The sequence below is a fragment of the Mastigoproctus giganteus genome, chromosome 8, assembly GCF_048544385.1.
Source record: "Mastigoproctus giganteus isolate SK-2022 chromosome 8, ASM4854438v1, whole genome shotgun sequence".
Lineage (NCBI taxonomy): Eukaryota > Metazoa > Arthropoda > Arachnida > Uropygi > Thelyphonidae > Mastigoproctus > Mastigoproctus giganteus.
The window spans coordinates 93,023,130-93,050,416 of record NC_143582.1 but is presented as its reverse complement, the minus strand read 5'-3'; the positions used below and the strand labels follow the sequence as shown (position 1 = coordinate 93,050,416).

The window sequence follows — 27,287 nt, the reverse complement described above, 5'->3', positions numbered from 1 at the left end:
CAGTACAAAAAAAGAAATATCTCAATTAAACACACACACATATATATAAGTGTGTGTGTGTGTGTGTGTGTGTGTGTGTGTGTGTGTGTGTGTGTGTGTGTGTGTGTGTGTGTGTGTGTGTGTAATATATTCTGTTCATTATGTTATTCTGGCAGAATACGTAAAAAGTTATTCTATACTGATGCTGGAATTTTTTTTAATACAAGTTGAATTCAGAAAAAAATAAAATAATGACACTAAATACACTACATTTAAATATCAATAATTCATGATTTGTTAAGTATATAAGCAAATTATTTTAGTTATTCAGTAAGAGCAATATTACTGAATTACTAATATGGCTTAACACTGTACATTTCCCCCCCCCCCAAGTATTCCCTTTTAAAATAGTTTTTAATGTGTCCAGTATAGTAAAACCTCCTACAACTTGGTGGTACATTCAAGAAAGATTCTGTGATGTACATTCATACATCACAGAAATGTACACTGGAGAATCATAAAAGCCTACAGGAAAAACAGGATTTGGTTCCAAGATTTAAGAAAATAAAAATAAATAAATATTATTTATTTACTTATTAGAATTATATATGCTTATTTTATATCAATGACATAATTTAGATTTTGTTATTATTTTTAACTGAAATTAATGTACCATCTTCCTAGCTTTCATAAAAAGAAGCACTTGTTGCAAAGCAAACATAGCATGTAAATTAATATTGTGCAGTACTGCAATCTTTATATAGTAAAATAGTTACATTTAAAATGAAATAAGAGAAAACAATATAATTATCATGCAAGTCTATCCACTTTTCTCATTTTGCAATTTTTTTTTTTCTTCCCACAGTCAAGGTCTCTTACTTTTAATGTGTAATTCATTTTATGATCGGGAAACTGTCAACATTCACGATGCATGAAATGACATCACATTATTACCATTCACTCTAATATTGCCAAATGCTCCATGCAGAAGTGAAGTGCGCAACATATACACATTTTAGCTAACTCTGTTGTTGTGTTTTACCAGCAAAAGCTGCTTTGGCTATATTGTGCCTTCAAGCTAACTGTGGTTTGAATTCAAACACAATGGATAATATACAGTTAACAATTATATTCTTGTCAACACATTAAGATTAATACCCAATGTAGGAGTGAGGGGAAGTAACAAATGATCATGAGAGAAAGTAACAAATGATCATGAGAGAAAGTGGAATTGCTTACCAACAGCTGTGATTGTGCAGTATTCATGTCATGTCATTCTTGTTAAAATTATTAGTTTAAATTCCATTGACCTATGTAGCCATTCTTGAGTATAAAGAGAATATTATTATTATATCCTCTTTCTTCTCCTAATGGATTTTTTCCCACCCTATAATGAGTACTAGTAACAGGTGTGGGGTGGTTGTTATGTCTAGTACTATTATTGGGCAAGAAACTCTCTGACTACCGTACATGTGTTCAGGATTGCAACTTTCTAGAGTTCCATGTAAGTGTTTTCTGCAAGGCCTATTGTTGCTACGTTAACAACAATAATAATAATTATTATTATTTAATACAATTTACAATAACATTTATACTCTTTTCAATCTTCTATTACTCAACTGATTTTCAATTTTTTTAAGTGATGCAGTTGCTATATTAAATAAAATGCAAACACTCAAAAGCTGATTTAGAAAATCAATCGCAAATATCCTTAAGTGCCTCTGCTATCAGCTTTAAATTTTGACTTTCAAATAATAATAAAAAAAAATATCAGTGGAACTTCTAACATTACAAAAATTTGTGCAAAATTTATTATAAGTCAAATGAAATATAAGGAAGGAAACTATGAAACTTAAGTTGATGAGAATAATTTTGCTAGATTTTTTTTGAAATTTGGCCTTATAATATTTATCTGTGTAAAAGGAATCACACCACTAAGTATTTGGAGAAGTTTATTGAATGATGGGATACTGCAACAAATTCAACTTACATTGGTAATTTTACTAGATTCAGATTAAATTCTGTGCCTAGATGAATTAATTCATTTTATTGGTTCATTGCATTCTTAAACATGAAACACTATGAAATTAAATGAAAAACTGAAGTAATACCCTGAAAAAGAAAAAAAGAAAACATATGGGGAGGCAAGGTCCTCAATAAATGCGAGGGTAGCATCAATAAACCCTTACATAAATGGAAATCACACATAATCAATAATTAGTTAAAGGAAGGGGAATTAGGATATTATTATTATTGGTAGTGGCAAGTGATACAAGAAAGCAAACTTATACATTCAAGGCCTTAAAGCTAATACTTGCCAATTCACCTGTCCATACCCTCTGACAGTTTATATAGTTTTTTTTTTCCCTTGAATTTATTAAAACTGCTCACTTCCACAACAATGGATGCAGGATTGTTCCAACAATCAACCAACCGCTGGCTGAAGGCAAACCTCTGCACATCTCTCCTGAAACCATCCATCCCCAATTTAAATTTAAGCCCCCTCATATGCATGTGTAGTCTGAACAACAGAATGATTCCATTACCAATGACCTTACTGAAGCCATTCAAGCCCTTAAACATCTCAATCAAATTTCTTCACAGGTGCCTAGCTGCCAGACATTGCAATTTACAAAACTGGAGCCTTTCCTGGGGTAAGAGTAGGTAAGAGAGCTTTTGCACCTCTCACCAATCTTGTTGCTCTTCTCTGCACCCATTCCGACAGATCCACGTCCTTCGTAAAATGAGTCTTCCAGACCTGCATGCAGTACTCAAAGATGTGGCCCAACCACTGCCTTATACAATGGGACAATCACCTCCTTATACCTGCTGCAAAATTCCTATATAATTCCTGAATATATTAGTCATGTACAGTGTGTTCCACAACCCTAAACAAAGTGTTTGAGACCCATTTTCAACACAATTTTATTATTATACTAAATCATTCTTTTTATTTAATTACATTTAAACAAAATAAATTATAAAATAGATAAAGCATAGTTTTAAATAATTATCTGGATAATATCTAGCAATAAAGCAGACACAACAGAGATTTTACTAAGTGGGTGATGGTGTTAGAGTGGCATTTACAAAGTTATCAGGATTGGATACCATATCATTGCTTTTCAGCGTAAATTTCCTTATAAGCTGTGAGAGGATTGTTTAATCCATGCTTAAAGTGTAGGCTTTTGTCCAAACTGATGTTCATGCCTACTGATTACAGTACAAGTTTATCAGCATCTGGAAAAAAAAAAAAAAAAAAAAAAAAAATGTATATATGTATATATATATATATATATATTACAATTCTCTTCGTTGACATTTCTTTGATTTCCAAGGCAGCCTCCAGCTCTTCTCCTTCTCTTGACTAATCATGTCAATGAAATCATTCAAAATCATTTCTTTATCATGAGAGTCTATCGGTTCCATACCATATGCATTATAAACTTCACAGAAGAAGCCTCTTTACCCACCTTCCATCCTGATGTAGGAAATTTATAACCTTGATTCCTTGCATCATTGGGCACTACTAATACTGTTCTTCTTTGCTAAAATTAAAATTTTCCTGAACCAATATTACCTCCTATCCTGATCTTCACTGGTCAAGGGCTAATCCACTCTTCTAATATCTCAGCATTATCTTCATGCTACTAATACCAGTCTTCCTATTCTTATTTTTATGGGATAAGGGCTAATCCTGTCTATTTAGCCTCATATTTGTCTTCAATATTAGCTTCAGGATGCTAACATTCTCTACTCGTTAATTCTTAATCCTCTTCTGTACTCATTGATTAACAATAATCATCTACATTTAAACTCAGACCCACTTGCCTCATTTAACATTAAATATTACAATCGCTTCAGCCTCTCTAATGACTGAGGCTATCTCTCAGTTTAAGTGCAGACCAATGCCTTTGGGATTAGCTTCATTACATTCAATGTCACTATCTATCCAATTCCCACCCTCACTAGTTGACAGCTACTCCCCCTAAATAACCTCAGAAAATGACTCTAGCAAAAGCTTCCAGCAAGTATGGCCTTCCTTCATAGATATAAATCTTTATTGTGAAATACAGAATTACATACAACATAATATCCCATCATGGCGACCAGCACCATATGTCCTGTTTTTGCCTTATGATGTAGATTTCTTAAATATGTAACTGTCAAGAGTGAAGCCTTTTGGTTATGTAAAGGTCACTACAATGGTATTACTTTTTAAATTCTATAGAATGAGACCAACTGACAACGTTACCAACAGCAAAATGGAACGCATTCAGGGAAGTAATCACAGTAGCTCCTTAGTTTTTTATACTGTCTAAGAGATATAGTTCAAGGCACAGACCTAAAGAGGATGTGAGATGAACTGATGAGACTCATAACATAGAAGAAAAATGAATAGCAAACATAAAAATTTTCATGTGGAGATATAAACTAGTCTGCATTCAAGTCAAAAAAAGAGGTTATACAAGCTAAGGCAGATTGCTAGCCATCTCTGGCAAAGAATACAAAAAAAAAAAAAAAAAAAAAAAAGTAAAGCCTTCTTTACTTATGTAAACAGTATGAGGAAGGGAATGAATCACATTGATCCACTAGATATGAATGGCTTAACATTAATACTCATCAGGTTACTAACAAACTCAATAGGCATTTTACATCTACATTCAGGCATGAGGAGTTCTTTAGGGAGGGGGAACGTCAGCAGTTCATCTAAATCTAACAGGGAGCTAAATGATTTTATGATAACTGATAGGAAAGGGGAAGGGAAATTGTTCAAGCTTAATAAAAAGAAGCCCCTGGGGTGGATGAGATCTATCCAATTATATTAAAGGGAAGCAAGAAAAGGAGGCAAGTAAGCAAACCTTTAGCCTTAATCATGAGAACAACTTTGGATCGGGGGAGGCCCTATGGACTAGAGATGTACAAATGTATCCCTAATTTGAAAAGGGGGATCAAGGAGTGGTGGATCAAAGGATGATGTGAGTAATTATTGACCTCATATAGTTGGTTTATGCATGGTTACTGCACATACATCATAGCTCTACACACACACACACACCAAGCATTTCTTATATTGTGGACTTATACTTCATAACTATGGGACTACGAGGGGAACAAGTATTCTGTGTGTTATCAGACAGTCTAAAACACTGATGGATCCAATATCTTTCTATTACAGAAGATTTAGGAGAAGTCTGGTTGGTCTGCCTCCCTAAAATCCACTCATGCACACCTTCTTGATGGTAAGCCCTGTTATGTCACTTAGGTGGCAACGAACATATAGAGTGGTTCTCTTCAAGACGCCTGGTCAGCGGGAAAGGAAAAGACCAAACTCTCCAGCACATGGCAGCACGATGAAACAAATGGCCCTCAGTCCCCAGCGGCTCTCACTCCCCCTCTTACGGCAATGAGAGAATCAGAGTGGAAGCAGAGGGTGCTAAGAATCTCTGGGTACAACTAGGCTGCCATGCACGGAAACTGAACTTGGCCTGTTACAACATAAGATCGCTCATCAGTGAAGACAGGATATTAGAGCTGGAAAAGGAATTAGAAAATGTGAATTGGAATATCATCGGTTTGGCTGAAACAAGAAGAAGAAATGAATCACTTATACTATAAGTTTATCAAGTGGAAATCTGCTGTACACCAATGGAAACAGTGAAAGGAGCGAGGGTGGAGTTGGCTTTCTGGTCCATAAAGATATAAAAAACATTTTGGAATTCAAACGTACGTACATCACCAAGTGTCAATACTAATACTCGGGATTTCTACGAGGTACAAGGTAAAGGTTATGATTTATGCACCAACATCGAGCCATGATTATGAATAGGTTGAAGAAATGTACAACGAAATTGAGTCTTCTAGATGAGCAGAAAACCCACTACACTATCATTACGGGGGACTTCAATGCTAAGGTTGGGAAAAAAAAAAAAAAAAAAAAAAAAACAGTGCAGAAAAGGGAACTATAGGAAATTTTAGAATTGGTGAAAGAGTTTGACTTGTGGTATTTGCATAATCTCAAAGATTGTCAGTAATGAACACTTTTTTCAAGAAAAGGGTGAGCAGGAAGTGGACATGGAAGAGTCCAAATGGATTAATAACTAATGAATTAGACTTCATCCTCACTAACAGAAGATATATTGCGAATGATGTTATCATCCTAAACAAGGTAAATGTTGGAAGTGATCACAGAATCGTAAGATGCACACTTGATATAGATGTAAGAAAAGAAAGGAAAAAACTGACTTGAGTAAATAATAAGGTCTTTGAAATAACAGAAGAGGAGAAAAAGCAGTATGTACTGGAACTTAAGAACAAGTTTGAGCTTCTGCAGACTGCTCAGAACCAAGATATCGACGAGGAATATTACAAATTTCTGAAAGTGATAAAGCCCAAGAAACCTATAGGCAAAAAGAAATCCAAAGAAGAAAAAATTAGTCAAGAAACACTTGTCATGATGAACTGAAGGCGACAAATGAAGAGCAAGATAAACACTGACAAGGAGAAAATTGAGTACATTGAGTTATGCAAAGCCATTAGAAAGATACTCAGAGAGGACATAAGATATAACACACGAAAAGTAGAACAAGATTAAGGGAAAACAAAGGACTTAAATCAGAAGCCATGAGCAGTAATACAAAAAGACAAATGATACTGAACCTGAAGAATAGAGATGGTGTACTTATAAATAGCAGAGAAGGCATAATTCAAATAGCAGAAGTACTATAGGTTCTAATACCTCTCGTGTTTGGAGTTTTCATAAAAAAAAAAAATAAAATAACTGCAGTGCTGCCTGTCATGGTTTAGTTGCATAGTCTTGGAGCTTGCAAACAGCACTCTGTTTCTGAGTTGACTGTTCAATTGTGTGCTTTTACCAAAAAACATACTGGTTAAGTTTTCAAATGAGGAGTAGGCCAACATCCACTTCATTAATGGTTTTTATAATGGTAATGCAAAAGCTGCTGTTGAGGAACATCAACACTGATTTTCCAATCATATCATACAAGATTTTATTGATACACACCTATGTCTGTGGAAAACTGGATCATTTTGTGTGTTGCATCCGAAAGTAATATTAATCATGAAGTTCAAAACAACATTATTCAAGCAGCACAATAAAGTATTAAAACAAGTATTTTCAGTGAAATCTGCACACCTGGAGTTCGTAAAACAACTCTTCAAAGCAAGTTAGCCACTAAAGTCCATGGCCAGCTGAATGATTTCATCTGACCCCAAACAGCTATGCTTGGGGATACATGAAAGCATTAAAAATAAATTTTCTGTTTATACTCCACGAGAAAGAGGTCTAGAGGAGTTCACAAGGTAGAGTATGAGATGATTTATCCGAGATGATGATCTATTCTACAACTGTCTTTCCTCAATTTGAGTTTATGTCCCCTCAGGGTTCTAATCTAAACAAGAGGAAAAATCCCATCACTATTGAGCCTGCTCAAATGATTCAAGACCTTATACACCTCAATCAGATCACCTTGCAGGTGCCTGGTCTCCAGATACTGCAATTTGCAGAACTTAAGCATTTCTTTGTAAAGCACCCCTTTGATATATCCTTCTCTGCACTCGTTCTATCAACTCTACATCGTTCCTAAAATGTGGCCTCCAGACCTGTACGAGTACTCAAGATTTGGCCTGACCATTGCCTTATACAAGGGGATAATCACCTCCTTATCCCTGCTAGCAAAATTCCTGTATATCATTGTCAAGACCCTATGACCTGGAGTCTTGTCATAAAATTTCATCTTTCTCCAGCTCATCTTGTGAACTCTGACACAATCTAGGTCTCTGACACAATTTTCACAGATTTTTGATTACATCCAAGTCTTTTTGAATGCTTAATACATTTAACATAATTCTACTAATATAATATATTATAATCTAATTCACAACATGTACTACAGTATTAAACAAGAAAATAAAGACCATAAAGTTTTAAATTGATTGTATGGTGTAATAAGATTAACTGGTAAATTACACATGTATATTAGTATTAGCAGAGGCACATGATGCAAGAAAGCATGCTTATACGGCAACAGCCAGAAAAAAAAAAAAAAAAAAAAAAAACCTTCCCATTTCACTGATCCATTCATTCCAAATGTTTGTCTAGTTCTGCCTTGAATTTATTTAAGATATCAACTTCCACAACAACAGATGGAAGTTTGTTCCAGAAATCAACTACCCACTAGTTAAAGGCCATTTCACACTTAGTTTATGCTGTAAAAAAATGATGAGTTCTAATGATCAGCATCCTTCATAGAAACTTCTTTCTCAAATGCAGTAGGTTCTTCTTCATCACTAGAAATTTCTGGTCTGATTATATCTGCAATGAGTTACATTTCATTTGTGCATATCCTGAAACATGCAACCTCTGCAGTGTGTATCCACTCTGCCATAGTTGTCAAAATATGTTTTCCTCTAAGTGATACCTATCCTCAAGTTATGACACATCCTCAAAAATTCCTACACTATCATCAGACTGTTCTTCAAGATTAATAGAGGAAGAAGTGTGTGAAATTTCATTCAAATGCATCATTCAAGGTGACACATCCGGCATGTATGAAGCAGTTGGCACTCACTTTTTTGTAAAAATTTGGAATAAATAAAGACATTGCTTACAGGACGTCAATTTTGAACTGTGTTTTGCTTTTGAGATACAGCACAATTTTGTTTAATAGCATTCTTTCATAGTTTTATTGAAGCATTGGATTACACCTGGATCAAATGCCTGAAGAACTGATTGTTATATTAGGTGGCAAATACTCAACAGTGATTGGATACAGGCCACTCATTCGGCAATGAGAGGTGCAAATATCCACTAAGAGTGAAATTTTTCTATTCTCCATCTCATCTTGTGATCTAGGGCTCTGATACAATTTTCACAAATTTTTGATTTCATCCAAGCCTTTCGGTATGCTCAATACGTAGGTGGCAATGTCTTCAAACCATTAATCTGGCAGAAGGATGACCCAATTTTATAACATGAGTGGTATGGAATTGCCTAACAGGGGACAAACTTTAAACTTAAGTTTTGAGAAAAGTTTGCAATACTTATTAAGTTTATTATTTGTTATTTTTAGTAATAATTCAACTTTTTTTTTAAAAGCTGTCTTTTGGCCACTAGAAATACTCATTAATTTTAATGAAACAAAGAGTTCATTAATTATGCTTAAAATTTTAAAAATATGTTGATATCACAAAATAGAATCTCATACTCTACCATTAATTACCCCCAAATTTAAATTTTTTGAGCCATTTATTGCACAAAACCTTGACATTATACCTGCACTACAAATTTTGGTGATAGATTTTTTTTTTTTTTTTTTTTTTTTGCTGATATTGCATAAGTTTGCTTTCTTGCATCATTTGCCACTACTAATATTAATATCCAAAGAACTTTTAAAGATTTAAATGACTTTCAAAAAGTCATTGTGATCTTCAGCTTTTGACTTTCAAAAAGTCTGAGATCAGGCATTTGTAAACAGAAGGAAAAATAATTTTATTATTATTATTTAGGAGGATTTTAGAGCGGATTTTTTTTTTTTTTAATCCGCTCTAAACTATTTTTCTAATGGCTGAATATTAAATTCCACTGACAATATACACATCTTTCTATACATTAAAATAATTTTCCTCCTAGTGATATTTATTCAGCCAATGGGAGATGCAGGTTACATGGTAATACTTAACAAATACTAAAATACGTAACAGAAGCTTATTTTACGGTGGTAAAACAAGCTTCTGTTTAAGCATGCTAGGTAAACCTCGTGCATGCACTATGTTTATCTAACATTACCACATGGTACCATTCTTGATTTCCATATGTAACGTATTTATGTATTCATAGCTCAGGAAGAGACACACAGTCGACAGCTTCTGTATTTTATTTTATTTTATCAAAAGAAGCGAGTGCAGCAAGCAGGGGGGAAAAGCCCCCTAGTTTTATATTAAAATACAGACATCAGATTTCTGAACAGTATAATATGCTTTCAAATTTTAGCGTTCTAACAGTTTTCTGTGGATTTCTGTTTGGAGTTTCTATTAGGTACCAACTGATTTTGATTGCTTCAAAAAGGATGCTACTACAAACTTTCCCCAATTCATAAACGTTGAGTAAAAGTTCTGCTAATTATAAAAGTACAACTGCCTAGTCTTGAATGTAATGAGCATTTCCGAAGCTTCACCAGAAAGAGATCCAAATATACCAATATACCAATTGAAATTGAAAAATCACATCTATACAAGTAAAACAAGGCAATTGTGTTACTTTTTCAGATTTTACAATGCATGAAAAATTTTTAATGTAACTGTTCTGAAAGACATTGCTAATTAGCTGCATACAAGTACTATGAAATGACTGCACATGACAGAGAATAATTTTATTATCCCACTTTTCTATTTTGAAACACAGACTACCACAGCACACCTGATGGCAAATTCATTAATAAAACTAAGCAGAAATTTGCAAAATAAAATAATAAAAAAAAGGATTTTTTTTTTTTGTTAAAAGAAAAAAACGTTTTTGCAAAAAGAGGGAGAAACACTTTTTCACTAATTAAATTAATACGAAATGGAGAAGGAACAAATCAGGTAAAAAAAGACAGGTTCCTCATTATAAATCCAGTGAGTCCAGAGAGTTAGCAGCCATGTAGTTCTGATTGTCCATCAAGAAAAAAGTCAAAACTAACAGCATAATTGAATTTTTCTTGAATAGATCAGTAAACTCTTAAATCAACATATGATGATATTGGGAGCAGATGTAAATTTTAAAAAAGAAATGTGCAGCACGATAAAGGCAATACAAACACATTTTGCAAATTAAATGAAAATGATCTTATAGCTAAGAAATTAAATTAATTGAAGGAAATAATATGTATTGTCTCATGCAGGGCTGCCACAAGTAGGTGTGCACAGCACACTGGGGGCTGACAGAGAAGAGTGGCCAAATTCAATTCACCCACAAGAAGAGCCATACTTACCCTTTCAGAGGCCTCAGGTACAAAATTAGTTTGAGCCCTTTATAGTTTTGGGTATTTTAGTTATTGGTAACATCCAAAATGGGGAAAGATCTATCAACCCATACGGAACTGGAAAAAGGGATGATCAAGACAATCTACTAATTGAATTTGGGGAGGGACAAAATTTGTTTGTCATGAACTCATTCTCAAGCAAAAAGGCCCAACAAAAATGGACGTGAAAGAGCCCTCTTGGAAATACTAGCGAAACTGACATCATGCTGACAAACAATAAAATGATATTCACGGACTACTTAGTCTTGAACCATTTTAATGTTAAAAGCAACCACTGGTTACTGACAACAAAAATCAAAATTTCAAAATTGATTGCAAGAAATAAATAACAAAAGAAATTGAAGAACTCTTTATTGTATACACAAGGCATATGATGTACACAATGTTCTTCAAAGCTACAAGCTAGGGTTTATAAGAAAGGATAACACAATATAATAAATAAGGATGAGAAAAAAAAAAAATGGTATTATCACTAATTATACAACCGTATGACTAAAGATTGGTCAAGTCAACGGAAGTGAAAAAGATCAACACTAACCAATTATTGAAAAGTCATCAAAACTTTGAACTAGAACTGTCTAATCGTTTGTGTGCTGTTATTGTTATATGCTGCTTGTAGGGCTTGCACCTGCTGTAAAACAAGAAAATCCAACCACAATATCAAAAGAAACAATTGCCATGATGAAAAAATGATGAGAAATGAAGTAAAGTGGTTACATAAAAAACAAAGTAGAATATGTAGAAATGTGCAAGACCAATATTGATCTCATCAGAAGAACACTAGAAGAAAATCAGGGGATAAAGAAAGCAAAACAAAAAATGGTTACACACAAGAGCCAAGTGTTTGCTTTGAAGCTTGAGGATGGCACAACAACAACAAATAATAAAATGAGTGGAAGAATTTTATTCAAATATTTATAAGAATAAAAGAGAACTGTATCCAACATCAGATGCAGAAGCTACAAATACTATTTCTACCATAAATTTTGGGTAGAAGTAGTAGAAGATGCTATAAAATCAATGAAAAATGGCAAAGCACCCGATAAAGTCACTGTTGAAATGTTGAAAGCTGGAGGCCAGCTGGTATGTAAAGATCTAGCCAGACTATTTTCAAAATGTCTTCTACTTAACAAAGTACCTGTAGCATGGAAAAATGCAGAAGCTATCCTACTACACAAAACAGGTGACAATGCAGATTTAAAAAACTACTCACCAATAAGCATACCTGCAGCTGTCTACAAGGTTTCACAAAGATACTTTCAAGAAAAATAGGCACAATACTTGATGCAGCACAACCCAAAGAACAAGCAGGTTTTAGAAGTGGCTTGACTACAACGGATCAAATCAAAACATTGCAGAAAGTTATAGCGGGGCACAATGAATATAACCTTCCATTATGTACAGCCTTCATAGACTACAAAAAAGCATTCAGCTCAATCACAATATGAGCAATAATCAATATCCTAATTTAAATAAAAATATGATAAGGTGACTGTGTCAATACAGGTCAACAATGATAAAGTTCAAATCAACATAGAAAAAGGCATCCAGCAAGCAGACACAATCTCCCCAAAACTATTTTCCGCCAGTTTAGAAGAAATTTTTTGCAAGCAAAATTGGGATAACAAAGGACTCAAGATAAACAGAGATTACCTGAATCACTTACAATTTGCATATCATTCTCTCTGCCAATGATCTGGAAGAATTTTAGCAAAATATTGAAGAACTGTAGAATGAAAGCAAGAAGTTCGATTAGAAGATGGAAATCAAGAAAACACACGTTATGTTCACCAAATATACCAGACCAAACAAAATCATGGCTGATGGACAAGAACTAGATGAAGTGGAAAGGTATGTTTACTTTTCCACTTCTAGAAACATTGGGATGGTAAGTATTTGGAAAGCTCAATATAGTCTTTAAGACAAACTTGCCACTCTGTCTCAAATGAAAAGTTTTTGATCAATGTATCCCAGCCTGTCCTGATTATGAAACATGGACATTGAATGCCAAAGCTTTACAAAGACTGAGGATCACACAGCGAAGTATGGAGTGTTGAATTTTGAACATAACCAAAAGAGACCGAAAAACATGCATGAATTTGCCAACAAATCAAGGTCTGTGACATCACTGAAACAAAACATTTAAAATGGAAATGGGGAGGTCACATAACAAGAAGAACTGACAATATATGGACCAAACACATTTTGGAATAAATACTGTTTGACTCTAAACGCCCAAGAAAAAAAGACCACGAAAGGTGGATCAATGAAATTGTAAAATTTGCTGGTGTACAACAGCAACCAGAGAGCACAAAACTGCAGTTGCTGTAAACATGTTGAGGAGGTCTTCAGCCTGCAGTGAATCGACAATGGCTGAAGATGATGATTTTAGATTTAGAAAAATCAAATACAAGAAAAACTTTTTAATATCATATAATAACAACACAAAATAACACACAAACACATGCTATATCTGGTAATAAAGTAAAAAAAGTAAAAAAATGCAGGTAATATAAATAATCGATAACGTAATACATCAATAATTAAATAACATTCAAATCACAAATAATAAGGTAAAATTGCAATAACAAACAATATGAAATATAATCACAGATTACAATGAAAATCTGGTATTAATCACACAAAAATAATAAGGTAATTATCTCAGGAATACTATACATAACTGTATATAGATCTAAAATTTACCCTTTTGTAAATATGTCAATTATATTTGTATAATTTATTGAGTTCACTGATTCTGTTTCAATAAACAGTAAAGATAAATCAGACATTCTTGATACTTTTTAATACTGAAAATAACTGTTTGCCACTTGCACTCATCACAAGGATTGTTAAAAATATTTTAAGACTGGTTTCAACATGAGAGAAAGTAGATCTCAAAGGTGCCTTGATAATTCTTGATTTGGACCAGAATTAGGTTTCTATGAAACAAAGATAAAAAGGTCCCCTCCATAATCTCTTATCATTTCTGCTAAATGTCTCTATTGATGCATTTATAGCTTTATAGTTTGATATCTTTGTGACAGAGTGAGTGGAAGGGGGGGGGGTGCTAAATATTTTTTACACATACTTTCTTTCCATACATGGAAAGAAAGATTTATTTGATTCCAACAAATATCTATGTTGATATAAACAAATATATATATATATTTATCTGATAGAATTATATTAATTGAAATATTTATTTCTTTGAATTAAATAAATAATTTATTTTCTGTTATTAAAATACACATTATAATACAATAAAGGAATCTTTACAGTCCCAAATAAGGGAATCTTACAATAAAGGAACCTTTACAGTCCCAAAAACAGTTAAGATTATATAGATCCAAAAACAAGAATCAGATTCAATCCTATTCCAAAGTGAAAACGTACCAAACTCCTTGGGAAAATATGTCCTTGTGAATGCTCTTGGAGTAATAGCTACAAAAATGGTTGATCACTACTGCAGTATAAGAAAATTATCAGCTAATGGTTGGTAAGGCATGGTATCTTACTGTAATTTGAATGTAAAATTACTTTTCAATTAATTATTTTAATCTAATGATTAATTGTTCATTTTTTTCTAATAAAAAACCAAGACATTTGTATATCCCAAAGTGTCTTGCAATATATTCTTTGATCATCAATTAGTGTTTGTTTTAACCATTTCTTTTATGACTAAGTAGAGGCTTTCCACTGTGTTTTTAAGAGTTCAGTGCATAGAAGTTCTTTACTTTTCAGAGAGAGGAATTTAATTTATATACCAACTCCCTGAGGAACTTATTTATATTATATTTTAATTATTTTAATATTCTGATTAGCTGAGTAGACCATCTTTAATTCTAATATATGTAACAGTTTCATTTAAGAAATATGCAAGCTGTAACTGGAGTTGCCACCTTTTATTTATTTGCATATACATAACGAAAAGTTAATCTAAATTTTATTGTTAGAATAATGGCTTCTTATTAATCCAACCTGTTCTTATCTGCTTGTGCTACTGTACTTGAACACACAGTATAAAAGTTTATAGGTAATCATAATATCATGTGCCACTGATCAGTCAATGGCACTAAAGTGATATTGACTAATCAATTATTCAGTAACAGAATTATAAATTCTGGGACCCCTGCCTTAAATTTTTGAACAAACTATGTTTCTTTAACAATCAGACACCAACTGCTGACCCTCTGACTCTTCATGCTGTCTGTAAGAGTAACCTAACCATGTGGTAGATTTGCTATGCTCTTCATTTGTTTAATTTCTATACTCTGTGTGCTATTTTGGAGGAGGACCATTTGGTTTTTTTTTGCCAAAAATGCCAAAATATAAATAAATGGAAAATTAAAAAAAAAAAAAAAAACTTAAATAGAAAATAAAACAATATACAGTTGTTATTGTTATTTGGTTTTTAGGAGCATTAGCAACTAAGGCCATATCGCTCCGGGATACGCGGTGGTCATTCCCTGACCTTTCCGCATCCTCCGTATTTGGTGGTGATGGACTCGAACCCCTTTCTAATCAAAAGATATACAGTAAAACCTGTATATATTAATGCCATATGGTACTGCATGAAAAATAACATAAAAAAGAAAAAAAATTATGGGAAGCAAAACTGTATCCAGCCCCGGCCTCGAAAGTGCTTAAACGAGTCTTGAGTATAGTGACTGGATTGTCTCTGTCTTTCTCCTATTCTACTTTTTATCAATAATATTTCTATTTGAGCTCTTTATATGCCACTTACAAAAAAGTTGCTTTAAAACGTTTTTTAAATAGTTAATTATGATTACCTTCAACTTCAATCATGGTTATTTAAGCTGAATTAAAAACTTCACATTTAATCAATTACAAAACTATTTCAATAAAATTTAATTGAACATTAAGAATTGTATCATAGGCTATTTGTAGCATTTCAGAACCAATTCTAAAAATACTGATTCAAAAATATTGGGAAGTTTGCCATTTTTTAAAAAAAAATCTAAAGAAAATCAAAAAAATTACTTTAAAAAGGCACACATTCTGCATAATCATTGTTGGATGAAAGTTCCAGGGCAAATCTTGTGGCATATTCACCTCAGGTTGTTAATCCCTGGTAGTACAAGTTCGGCATTTATCACTCATTTAAAGAGATCATGTTTCATATTCTCGTGTATGCTTGAGAAATTCTTGAAGGCATTTTCAATTGGAGTTGTAATTTCACCATTTAAAGTGGAGGGAATAAAGTTTTCCCTTGTGAGTTTAAGGGTCCTGCACTTACAACATCCAAATCATCCAGTAAACATGCTCTTGTACACACACATTATTGCCAAAAAGACTATCTATACCAACAGGATTTGGAAAAAATAAGCCATACCTGTAGTTCAGAAATGCATAAATTACATACATATAAAATGTCAAGAATACATATAAACTGCAGTCATGCTAGAAGTAAGCAAATAAAAAAATAAAAAAATACAGTAAAGATACCACAAATTGAGCTTATTAACCTTCAGTGGGATCGAAGTATAGCATATCAGCAATCAATCTGTTTGCAACTGCAGAAAAACTGTAATCCTAGATCAACAGCAGCTGACATAATCGCCAAATGGAAATGTGATGATAGGAATCATGCAGGTAGACTGATGAAACTGATGGAAAGAGACCAGAGAGCATTCTGAAGAATGAAACAGATCCAACAAAGAGTTCAAAGAGGCTGCAGGAACATGATATTAGTATAAGCAAGATACATGGGAAGCTGCATTAAATCAGATTTTATGGAAAAGCTGTAGCATGTAATGTGCAGTGTCGATTTGTCTGATGCACAACTCATTATAATTGGTCGCTTGAATGTTATAAAGCTGTTCTGGAGGTTTGAATCACAGTAGCTCGCTTGCTGATGATGTTCGATATGTTTGGGCTTGGACCATTGGTTGGCTTTCCTGGAATAATGATGCTATGTACATTGACATTATGGACAATTTTGCTCTTTCCACAGTGTGGAAAGAGTGTGGAAAGAGAAAAATTGTTTTTGTTCAAAAGACAAAGGCATGACAAAATTGTTTCAGCATGGCATGCATGGCTTTATGCTTTCACATAGCTCTAACATTAAGCCCTTTGAATACCTACAAAATGTACTGGAAAATCACCTTCAAACCGGGCCAACATGCCCTCAATTAGTAGCTGAATTGACTGCTGTTGAACAGGGGCCAATATAGTGCCTTTCTTTAATCAAAAATTGGTCTGGGTACGTTGACAAGGATACAGTGTGTAGTTAAAGCCACAGGTGAACCACACATTAACTATTGTATCAATAAAAAGTTCTTTGACACATGCAGGTGTCTGGTTATTTTTCACAATACAATGTATATATACATGAAAAAGCAATATCATATACTGATAAAATAGGGCATGTGTAGTTCTCCTATCCAAATTACTCTTTGCAGTGGGAATAAAGTTCCTCATCAATCACATCCATTATTACTGCAACTCCATCCAGAAAGAATCTAGGAAAACACGAATGAGGCAACTGTTCATCTCCCAACTGAACTAACTTCAACAAATGGACATGTTATTCCCAAAATAAAATACTTCAAATATTCAACCAACACAGAACTAACTGCCACAAATGTCACTGAACATAAACAGTTCCCATCATCAAAGAGATCCAAAACAATTAAACATCTCATTATTCTAACCCTTGCCAGACAAGTGTTAATGTTATTAGATTTTCCAGGCAAGCTAATAGCACTACACCTCTGTCTAGAGATTCAAAATCCCAGGTCAATAAAAGAATAATTTAATGGACAATGTCGATGCCACGAACTGTATCAAATGTAATTTCACTATGCAACTAAATTCTATGTATAAAATTTTGTCTTCAAATCGATTACATTAGCATTAGATGAGGCATATGATGCAAGAAAACAAGCTTATATAGCATCAAAAAAAAATAATAATAAAATAAAAAATTTCATTTACTTCAAATATTTGTCTAGTTAAGCCTTAAATTTATATAAGCAATCAGCTTCCACAACAACAGATGAAAGTCTGTTCCAGCAATCTGTCTAAAGTCTGTCTAAAGGCAAACTTGCTGTCTAAAGACAGCAAGTCTGTCTAAAGGCAAACTTCTGCATATCTATTCTAAGACTGACTTTCCTCAATTTGAATCTATGCCCCCTCAGGTTCTTAATCTGAGTAAGCAGAAGTATCCCATCAGCATTGAGCCTACTTAAACTATTCAAGGCCTTATACACTTCAATCAAATTACCTTGCAGGTGCCTAGTCTCCAGATGCTGCAACTTGCAGAACTTAAGCCTCTCTTGGTAAGAGCACCCCTTTTTTTCCTCTCACCAATGTTGTTGCCCTTCTCTGTACTCATTTAGCAACTCCACATCCTTCCTAAAATGAGTCCTCCAGACCTGTATGCAGTATTCAAGGTGTGGCCTGGCCATTGCCTTATATAAGGGGATAATCATCTTCTTGTCTCTGCTAGCAAAATTCCTATATATCATTGACAAATCTCCATGACCTGCTCTGGCAGCCAATCTGCACTACTCAGAGAACTTCATGTCTGACTGCACAAATAACCCCAGGTCTTTTTCATTCTCCACCTCTCTGACTGTAGTACCACACAGTTGGTATGTTTCTCTTGGGTTACTGCTACCCATATGCATTACTTTGCATTTGTTGAGGTTAAACTTTAGTTGCCACTGCTCAGCTCATCTACCTAACTTTTCTAGATCCTGTTGCAGTAGCATACTGTCTTTACTGTCATTAACAACCCTGCCAAGCTTTGTATCATCTGCAAACTTTGATATTAGTGGGGACTCAACTGAGGAACTCCAATAATAATATTAGTCCATGTAGAGCAGTGTCCATTTATTACCACTCTCTGCTGTCTCCCATTCAACAATCCCTTTATCCATTGCAGCAACTTGCCCTTAATGCCATACTGCTCCAATTTGTAAAGCAGTCTTCCATGCGTAACAATATCAAAAGCTTTCCTGAAATCCAAGTATATGATATCAAAATTATTTTTTTTATCCAGTTCCTTTGTCACCACATCGTAGTATCAAATCAAATTTGTCAGACAAGACTTCCCCTTAACAAACCCATGCTGCGTCTGAACTATTACTGCAGTCTTACCTAGGTGATTCTGCATCACTTCTTTAACCAGCGACTCCATTATTTTCCCCAGAACAGAAATTAAACTAATAGGTCTATAATTATTTGTGTCACCCTTTGAATCCCATTTGTGAATTGGTTATACATTTGCACATCTCCAGTCCATGGGGACCTCCCCTAAATCTAAGGATGCTTTCATAATTATGGCTAAGGGTTTCTAACTTGTCTCGCTGACTCCTTAAATATAACTGGATAGACTCCACCTACCCTAGGTTCCTTTTTTGTTTAACTTCAACAATATCTCCTCACTTTGCTCTCCGCTATTACAAAATCATTTAGCTGCCTGTTAGAGTTTAGTAAACTTCTGTCCTCCTCTTCCTTACTGTATTCCTCATGTGTGAATGTAGATGCAAAATATTCATTCAGTTTGTCAGCTTTCTGAGCAGGATCAGCAACAGTTGAACCACCAACATCAAGTTTACCAATATGATTTATCCCCTTCCTCCTAAAGTTTACATAAGTAAAGAAGTCTGTTGTTTTTCTTTGCATCCTTTGCCAAGGATTTCCCATAATCAGCCTTCACTTGCCTAACCTCCTTTGTGATTTGATTACAATGTAGTTTATATCTGCCATAGGCTTCTGCATCACCTGCTAATTTATATGCATCCCACATTTTTTCTTCTCTGTCATAAGCCTCGTTAGTTCATCTTACATCCATTTAGGTCTAAATCTTGAACAGTATTTCTTAGTTGATATGAAAAGCATAGTAGCTTCCACATTAATTCCTTCAAGGCTTCTCCCATTTAGAATTCACTGTTTCAAACATCATCAGTTGATCCCCTGTATAAAATTTAAAAACTGTCTGAGACCATTGTAGTCACTTTACAAAAACTTACCCTTGATGGTAGTTACATCTTTAAGTAAATCCCACATCAGTACACTGATCAATGTCACTTAGTGGTTCCTTTATCTGCAAATTTTTAATGCATGAATAATCACCGATGATCCCCAGATCAAGGGTATTACTCCCTCTGGTTGCCCCTCAAACATGTTGCTGTAGAAAACAATCCTCCAATAAATCCACAAAGTTTTGCTAGCGTGCAAGTGACCAACCCACAAGTTCCAGTCAATATCTGGAAAGTTAAAATCCCCCATTACAAGACATTCTGATTTTCTGGCCTACTCTATTTCTCTGCACAATTATTCATTGTGCTCATCAAAGCCAATTAGGCCTATAACACACTCCTACTCTCATTTTCCCTTTTCCAGTGCTTATGTCGCACCAGACTGACACAACGTTGCACTGTTCATCTGTGTCAACTGGATGCACTTCCTTAGATTTTGTATTTCTTAACTAACAGCATAACCCTTCCTCCCTTCCTACCCTGTCTATCCTTTCTGTACACATTGTACTCCCCAAATTCCAATTTTGCACTGATTATATCTATGTGACACCGTGTCTCTGATATCCCAACAGTATATGCCTTTGATGTCTTGATCAGCACTTCAAATCATCAAATTTATTTACTATTCTTCTAGCATTGGTGTACATGTAAGCATACATGCACCTGTTCTTACTCTTAGTTACCCTAACACAGCGCATGTAATTACTTGTTCCATAATGACTCCCAGCAGCTCTTGAAATACCCAGCAACCTGCTCTCCTGCTCATTACAATGGAAGTAGTGCAAGAATCACTTTCGTCCTGCCTGCAGCTATTGTTAATCTTTTAGTCTGTGAATTGCCTGATTTGTTATTAATATGTCTCTGTATTTCTTGATAACATGTGTATTGTTAATTATTAACATTAGCTACAAGGCAATGATTGGCTTGTTTGTTTCTTTGGCAATATATAATGATTATTACTATAGGAGCTATCTCAAAGTACAAGTGATTCACCAAAAATTTCAAAGCAACCAACCTTTTTGTTGGTGGCAATTTATTTTATTTATTTTTTTGGCGCTTCTTCTGGCCCTAGGAACCATTCACGCATCTGATACATAGCTCACACATTGACTTCAGCAATCCACCTCTGAGCATCAATCATAAACAATTAGTATTACAATATATTTTTAAATTTCAGGTCATGTCACTTGAATTTTGGAGGCATGAACACTCCACTTGGACAACAGCATTTATGTCACAATGGGGAAAATCTGCACAATGTACACCAAAATAACAAGGGACCAACACAAATTAGTAACCAAATAGAATTATCACCAAGAATTTACTAACACTATGGAATGTATAGGAACACTTTTGTGACTACTCTTTCTGAAACTAGAAGAAGAATAAAAAAAAAAAATTGCAACAAGTATTTTAGTTATTCACCAACTAAATGATATTTACAGCACCCAAATTCCAAAAAAATATACTTGTTTACAGAGATGGCTCCAAAAAACTATCATGTAGGATTGGCAATCTTTCCCAAATCAGTAATATCATATCAACTAATAACACCAAATGTAGTATATTCATGGCAGATGGGCAGCAATAGATCTATGTTTAGAACTCAACATAAGAAATGCAATGTATTGTAACAATTTTAAGCTAGAATTTTTCATCCTTATAAAACCTCTTGCCTTGGCTGTCTTGGAGTGAAGTTTTTTAAGGTGTCCTGCATAATTTATCTAACTAATTACATTTGCAAATAAAGATTTATACAGATTATTTCTCCCTGATGGGGGTTCCACCCAGTGATGGATACTGATACCAAAGTGCACAGAGTGGTTATGCCCTGGTTACTATTATTGGTTGAGGAACTCTCTGACTATCCTATAGGTGTTCAGGACTGTGACTTTCTGGAGTTCCTTGTAGGTGTTCTTTGGAGGCCTATTGCTGCTAGGCTCTTGTGTAGGATATTTGGAATCATGCTGGGGGCTGACACAGTGATCGGAATGGTTGTTACTTATTCTACATGCCACATCCATTTGACTTCCTGTTTTAGGTCTGTGTACTTCTTGATCTTTTCCTCATATGTTTTCTGTAGGTTGCCAGTGTTAGGCACCAGTATGTCAATAAGATAGGTATTATTGTTATTATCAGATTATTATCATTATTATTATTATTATCATTTATTTGCTGAACAAATATGGTGAAAGAAACAAACCCATATTGCATTATTAACAATATACATATTAAGTCTGATTTTAAATTTTAAAAAAATCTATACTCATAACAAATTGTAATTCTTGATCAGAAGATTTTTAATCCTGTATGATAACAAATAAGAAACCTTCCTTTCAGGAGGAATCACCAATTATGATTTTGTGCTGTCCCTCCACTACTGGCACTACTGATTATTTTGTTGCTTATGCACATGCTATTTCTGGAGAGCTGCAATTAACTCAAATGCAAAAATCTACAAAGTCAAACTGGCAGTGACAAACCTCATATACACAACAATGGTGAAATGCAGGACCACCATCAAGGTTGAGAACATCACAACCACAAACCAATTGCAACCAGGAGTGGAATTTTCGGGCATCTCTATGAGGAATCTTCAGGAAAATGCCCTGAGACCACTGTAGTTCTGTTTGGCACTTAAACAACTACCCACCATGCTTAATACTAGCAAGTATGGATATACCCTTAAAGAAAGGAGAAAGAACCTGTATACTCTCTCCCACCTGAAATACATGGATGACATCAAGCTCTATGTGGCAACCAAGAAGCAACTCCAATAGCTACTCGGGATAATTTAAGAGTTCAGCACAGATGGAATTTGGACTAGACAAATGCAAGGCCCAAAAACTGCATCAGGGAAAGCAGAGTGAGGCACTCTTCCCTGACACTGAAGCATTCATGCTTGCCATCCAAGACCAGGTAATAAAAACAAGGAACTACAGAAAATACATTGTCAAGGACCCCACAATGACAGATAATACCATATATTTATACCATATATTTTAATTATAGCCTTGAGCCTAATGCACCTATTAATATACTAATCTGTTTATATAGTTTATATAGTTTATATATATACATATATCTGGAATGAACTCTTAAGAAATTTTAACCCCAAGGCTTATACACACATAAAAACAGTTGTGGTGCATTATGGCCTTAGATGCCAGCACATCATAGGAACAAACTCAAAACCCAATCCTACCTCCCTTTTGCTGTGTTCAGAAATAATTATGTGACATCACCAATTCATACTTAGTCTTCAATACTATCTATTAAGTTTATATTATTTTTTTTTAATGCTTGTATTTAGCTAACTTAATCTTTCATAGCATTCAAGATCTTCTCACCAAAAAATTCACTTATTACATTCTAATGACAAGCTACACACTCAACTTTAGTCACACAATCAGAACATTATTATTGGAATATTATAACTGCTGTAAGCTCTCAGGCCTTATAGACAACTTGACATGCATGACTACCCAACACTGCTGCTGCTGGTTGCAATCATGCTTTTCCATGCAATAAGTGCTTCTGAACAATATCTCAAAACTATGACAATGTTTAATGCAAATGCACCATTACTACATAAATGAATTATAATACAAACCAAGGTTTATACGGTAAGTATTATTATTGTGAAATCCTTCTTAAGTTGTTTTATATTTCAAATAAGTAACACTTACCATCAGAGAAGTCTGCTGTTACTGAGTACCACCACCCACATGGAACTGCTTCAAAGCTAAACATTACAATATTTTTTATGACATTATGTGGCACAGTGATACTAACATCTTTGCTTGCTTAATTTTAGCTTTTTGTTTAGCAAATGCATTGTATATTATTTATTATACACTTTTTGCATTTGTATTTTATTTTTATTATTAAATATTATATTAAATTTATTTTATTGTTTTTCATTATATTTACTGGACTTCTGTTTTTTGTTTTTAGTCTATTTCTGCTTTTTTACTTTGCTTTTCAGAGCAATATTATAACAAGAAGCATGTTCCCACTTGCTGATTTCACAAACATAATACTTTATACCAGGGGTACTCAAACTTTGTGATGCTGCAACCCCCTAAAATGCTAAATGAATTTGTACAGCCCCATCCTTTCCTACATGAGTAAACCTAATAATTACATTGAGGTTAAAATTGGGCAATACATAAATATCCCAATAACTTTGATAGCTAATATTTTATTGGAAATAAACAAAAAATATCAAATTTGGAATCTTGCAGTAAGAAATATAAATGCAGTTAACTAATGAAAAAAAAAAAAAAAAAAACCTGCAGTCATTATCAACCCACTGCAGGATGGAAGCCTCCTCAACAATTCATGTTGAGGGAAACGGACCATAATCGGCCATGCTGGTCCAGTGTGGATTGGCAGATCGACCATATTTAGTAGTCAGGGGCTTGAACCCTGGTCTACTCAAGGAGTGTGTGCTACTGCACTCCTGCTCCTGACCACTCAGCTACGGAGGCCTCAAGATTAACTAATGAATAGATATCAAATAAAACTTCTTTAACCTTAGATTTATTTCACCACAACTACACTTACCAACACTGTAGTAAAAATAGAAACAAAACATATAGCACAATTAGCATGTAAGTAGGAAAATGAGCTTGTGTCTTGTAATTTGGTTAATGAAACAAGTGTTAATAACATATCTGAGATTTAACCCTCATTTTTAATATATGAACAAAGACTAATTTTTATATATTACACATTCATTCAACTGTTTCAGCTGTGACCCCTCCCCTCTAAGATGCTTATGGCCCCCAGGGGGTTGTACCCCACAGTTTGAGGAATGCTGTTTATACTATAACTTAGAGCTTATATAGGGTACCATTTTAGATTAACGTTAAATTTTTTAATACTATACCATTAATCTTATATATAGGTGAAATTCAGATTTATAATACTATAAATTTATTCTATAATATAATGCCCACCTTGAATTGTGCTACAAGTGAAGGACATTAACCAAAAAGTTTTAACCCAAATAATTTGTCTCGGTATAGCTAAAAGCCAAATTACATTGTCTGCCACCATTTAGCTTAATACTTCTCTCACATTTGCTGCAGTAACCCTAAAAATTTGGAATAGCCCAGCTAATGATATCAATTGACCTTTGGCTTTTAATTATACTAAGATACAACAGCAAAGACAGCTTTCATGTGTTTGAATTGGGGAGGGGGGGTTAACAGCACAGGAAGACAAGAGAGAGAGATACACTCTTACAGGTGGGTAATAGCATACCATATCAAAAACATTTCTGTTTACATATAACATACATTTGGATTTTTTTTTTTTTTTTTTTTTGTATATATCTATCTTCATACATACACACAAGGTTAGTTCAAATATGAATCAGTTTTTTTCACTATTAGCTTATTAAGTAACACAGGAATGTGAATCAGCTTTAATATCATCCTATAACAGGAATGGGAAGAAAATTTAATCAGTACTCAGCACCATGTCTGAAATGCCAGTGCCAATTTATGTTGCACAGAGCATTGTTATAATGTTTCTGTAAAGCAAAAATGTAAAAACTAGAAGACTAATTATTCCAGACTTAAAGCTTAGTATGGCAAAAAATGTTTGTCACAGTGCAAGTGGTGCAAAGACTTTAATGAGAGCTGTGAAAATGTGGCAAATGAACTACATTCTCAGCAACCAAGAAAAATGTGTAAAATTTGAGACCATTCAGTGAGTTTATCCACTTATAATAATTTTCGATATTGGTACAGGTGAAAAAAATCATCCATGATGAGTTAAAATTTAGCAAAGTATATGAATATTCAGTATCTCAGCTTCTTCACTTTTTTGGAAAGTGTGCAGTTGTGTTCCAGTAATAACCACAAAGCCCATTCTTAAAAAAAAATAAATAATAATAAAAAATCAAACAGCAGAAAGATGGTAAAAATGTTTATATAGAAAGACTGTCTTGAGAAGTAACAATATCTGTATTAATATAAATAAGTGTCAATAAAATTTTATTAAAAACTCTTCATATTTGATCCACCCTATATATATATATATATATATATATATATATATATATATATATATATATATATATATATATATATATCTATTTATGCCAAGTCATTTTCTGATTTTAATGAGCAGGTCACTTCAATAAAAACATCTGTATCATGACGGCCACAGAACAACAGTTTTCTGTTTAGGATAAGATGGAAGCAGACAATGAAGTAGTCTCAAAAGAATTTGCTAGTACTGAAAAATTCTACATAATTCTTGATAAAAAAAAACAAAAAAAAAAAACTAACCAAATAAATAAATCTTTGTTGTCTTGAGATATTTGATCTAATAAATATAAATTCAAATAACATAGTTAAATAAAATTCAATATAGTTAAAAAAAAAAAGCAGGAAAATATAAAATGCAATATATATTATAAAATATAATAAAATCTCAAGCTTCTATTCATTAGGATAAGATAATGAACAGAAAGTATACAAAGTAACAGGAGCCATACAAAGTTAATAAAATATAATGTTAAATTGACCACAAAGTGAGAGTTATATATAAAATGAGATAATTTGAATGAATATATATACACATGGGATGGTTATTTTATCAATTACTCTACAAAACTCTGATTCACTGAACTGATTTAAATTGGGTAAAAAAAAAAATATTTTGTACCCCTTGCAGCCTCACATGTTTGAAAAAACCTCTAATTTTGGCCATGTGCGACGTACTAGCTCTGCAAAGAAACCTAACTTTTGCTTTGGGAGCTTCTGCTTCTGTATAGTAGAAGTAGAAAGATCATCAATTGGCTGTACAATGCCAGAAGAAGGGCTCAAATCTTCTACTTTTGCTGACATTTTACCTAGCTGGGATGAAGCACATGTGCCATCTGTTGCATCAGGACAAGTGGGACTGTTTACCTGAAGTCCAACTTTGATCTTCTTGGTGAGGGCACCCTCAGGAAAGATAACTTGCACTTGGGGAACTACAGTTGAACTGACCATGCCACCCTCAGATCCAATGACATGAACTTCTTGCCTAACTCGGGTGATGATTGCAAAGTACTGAGGAAAATCTGTTGTTAAGATGCGGGTGATCCGGTTGGTATTGAGATCCTCCAGAGCATTTAACTCTACCATAAAGCATTAAATAAGAAAGGAGTCAAGTCAAAATATATAATGATACATAACTGAATAAATGTTATACTTTTATTTTCTTTAAAATACTTTAGATATAAGCCAACAGA

At 33.8% G+C, this 27,287-nt stretch overlaps 1 protein-coding gene across 2 annotated transcripts in view; it reads right to left on the bottom strand.

The window, feature by feature from the left end:
• LOC150081718 (uncharacterized) overlaps window positions 1-27,287 on the bottom strand; it is a 1,674,628-nt gene that overhangs the window by 642,174 nt on the left and 1,005,167 nt on the right. For both annotated transcript variants that reach the window (XM_090378825.1, XM_090378826.1), the window contains one exon: window positions 26,962-27,173. In XM_090378825.1, coding sequence (XP_090234951.1) covers window positions 26,962-27,173 — 212 coding nt within the window. The remainder of the gene's footprint in view (window positions 1-26,961; window positions 27,174-27,287) is intronic.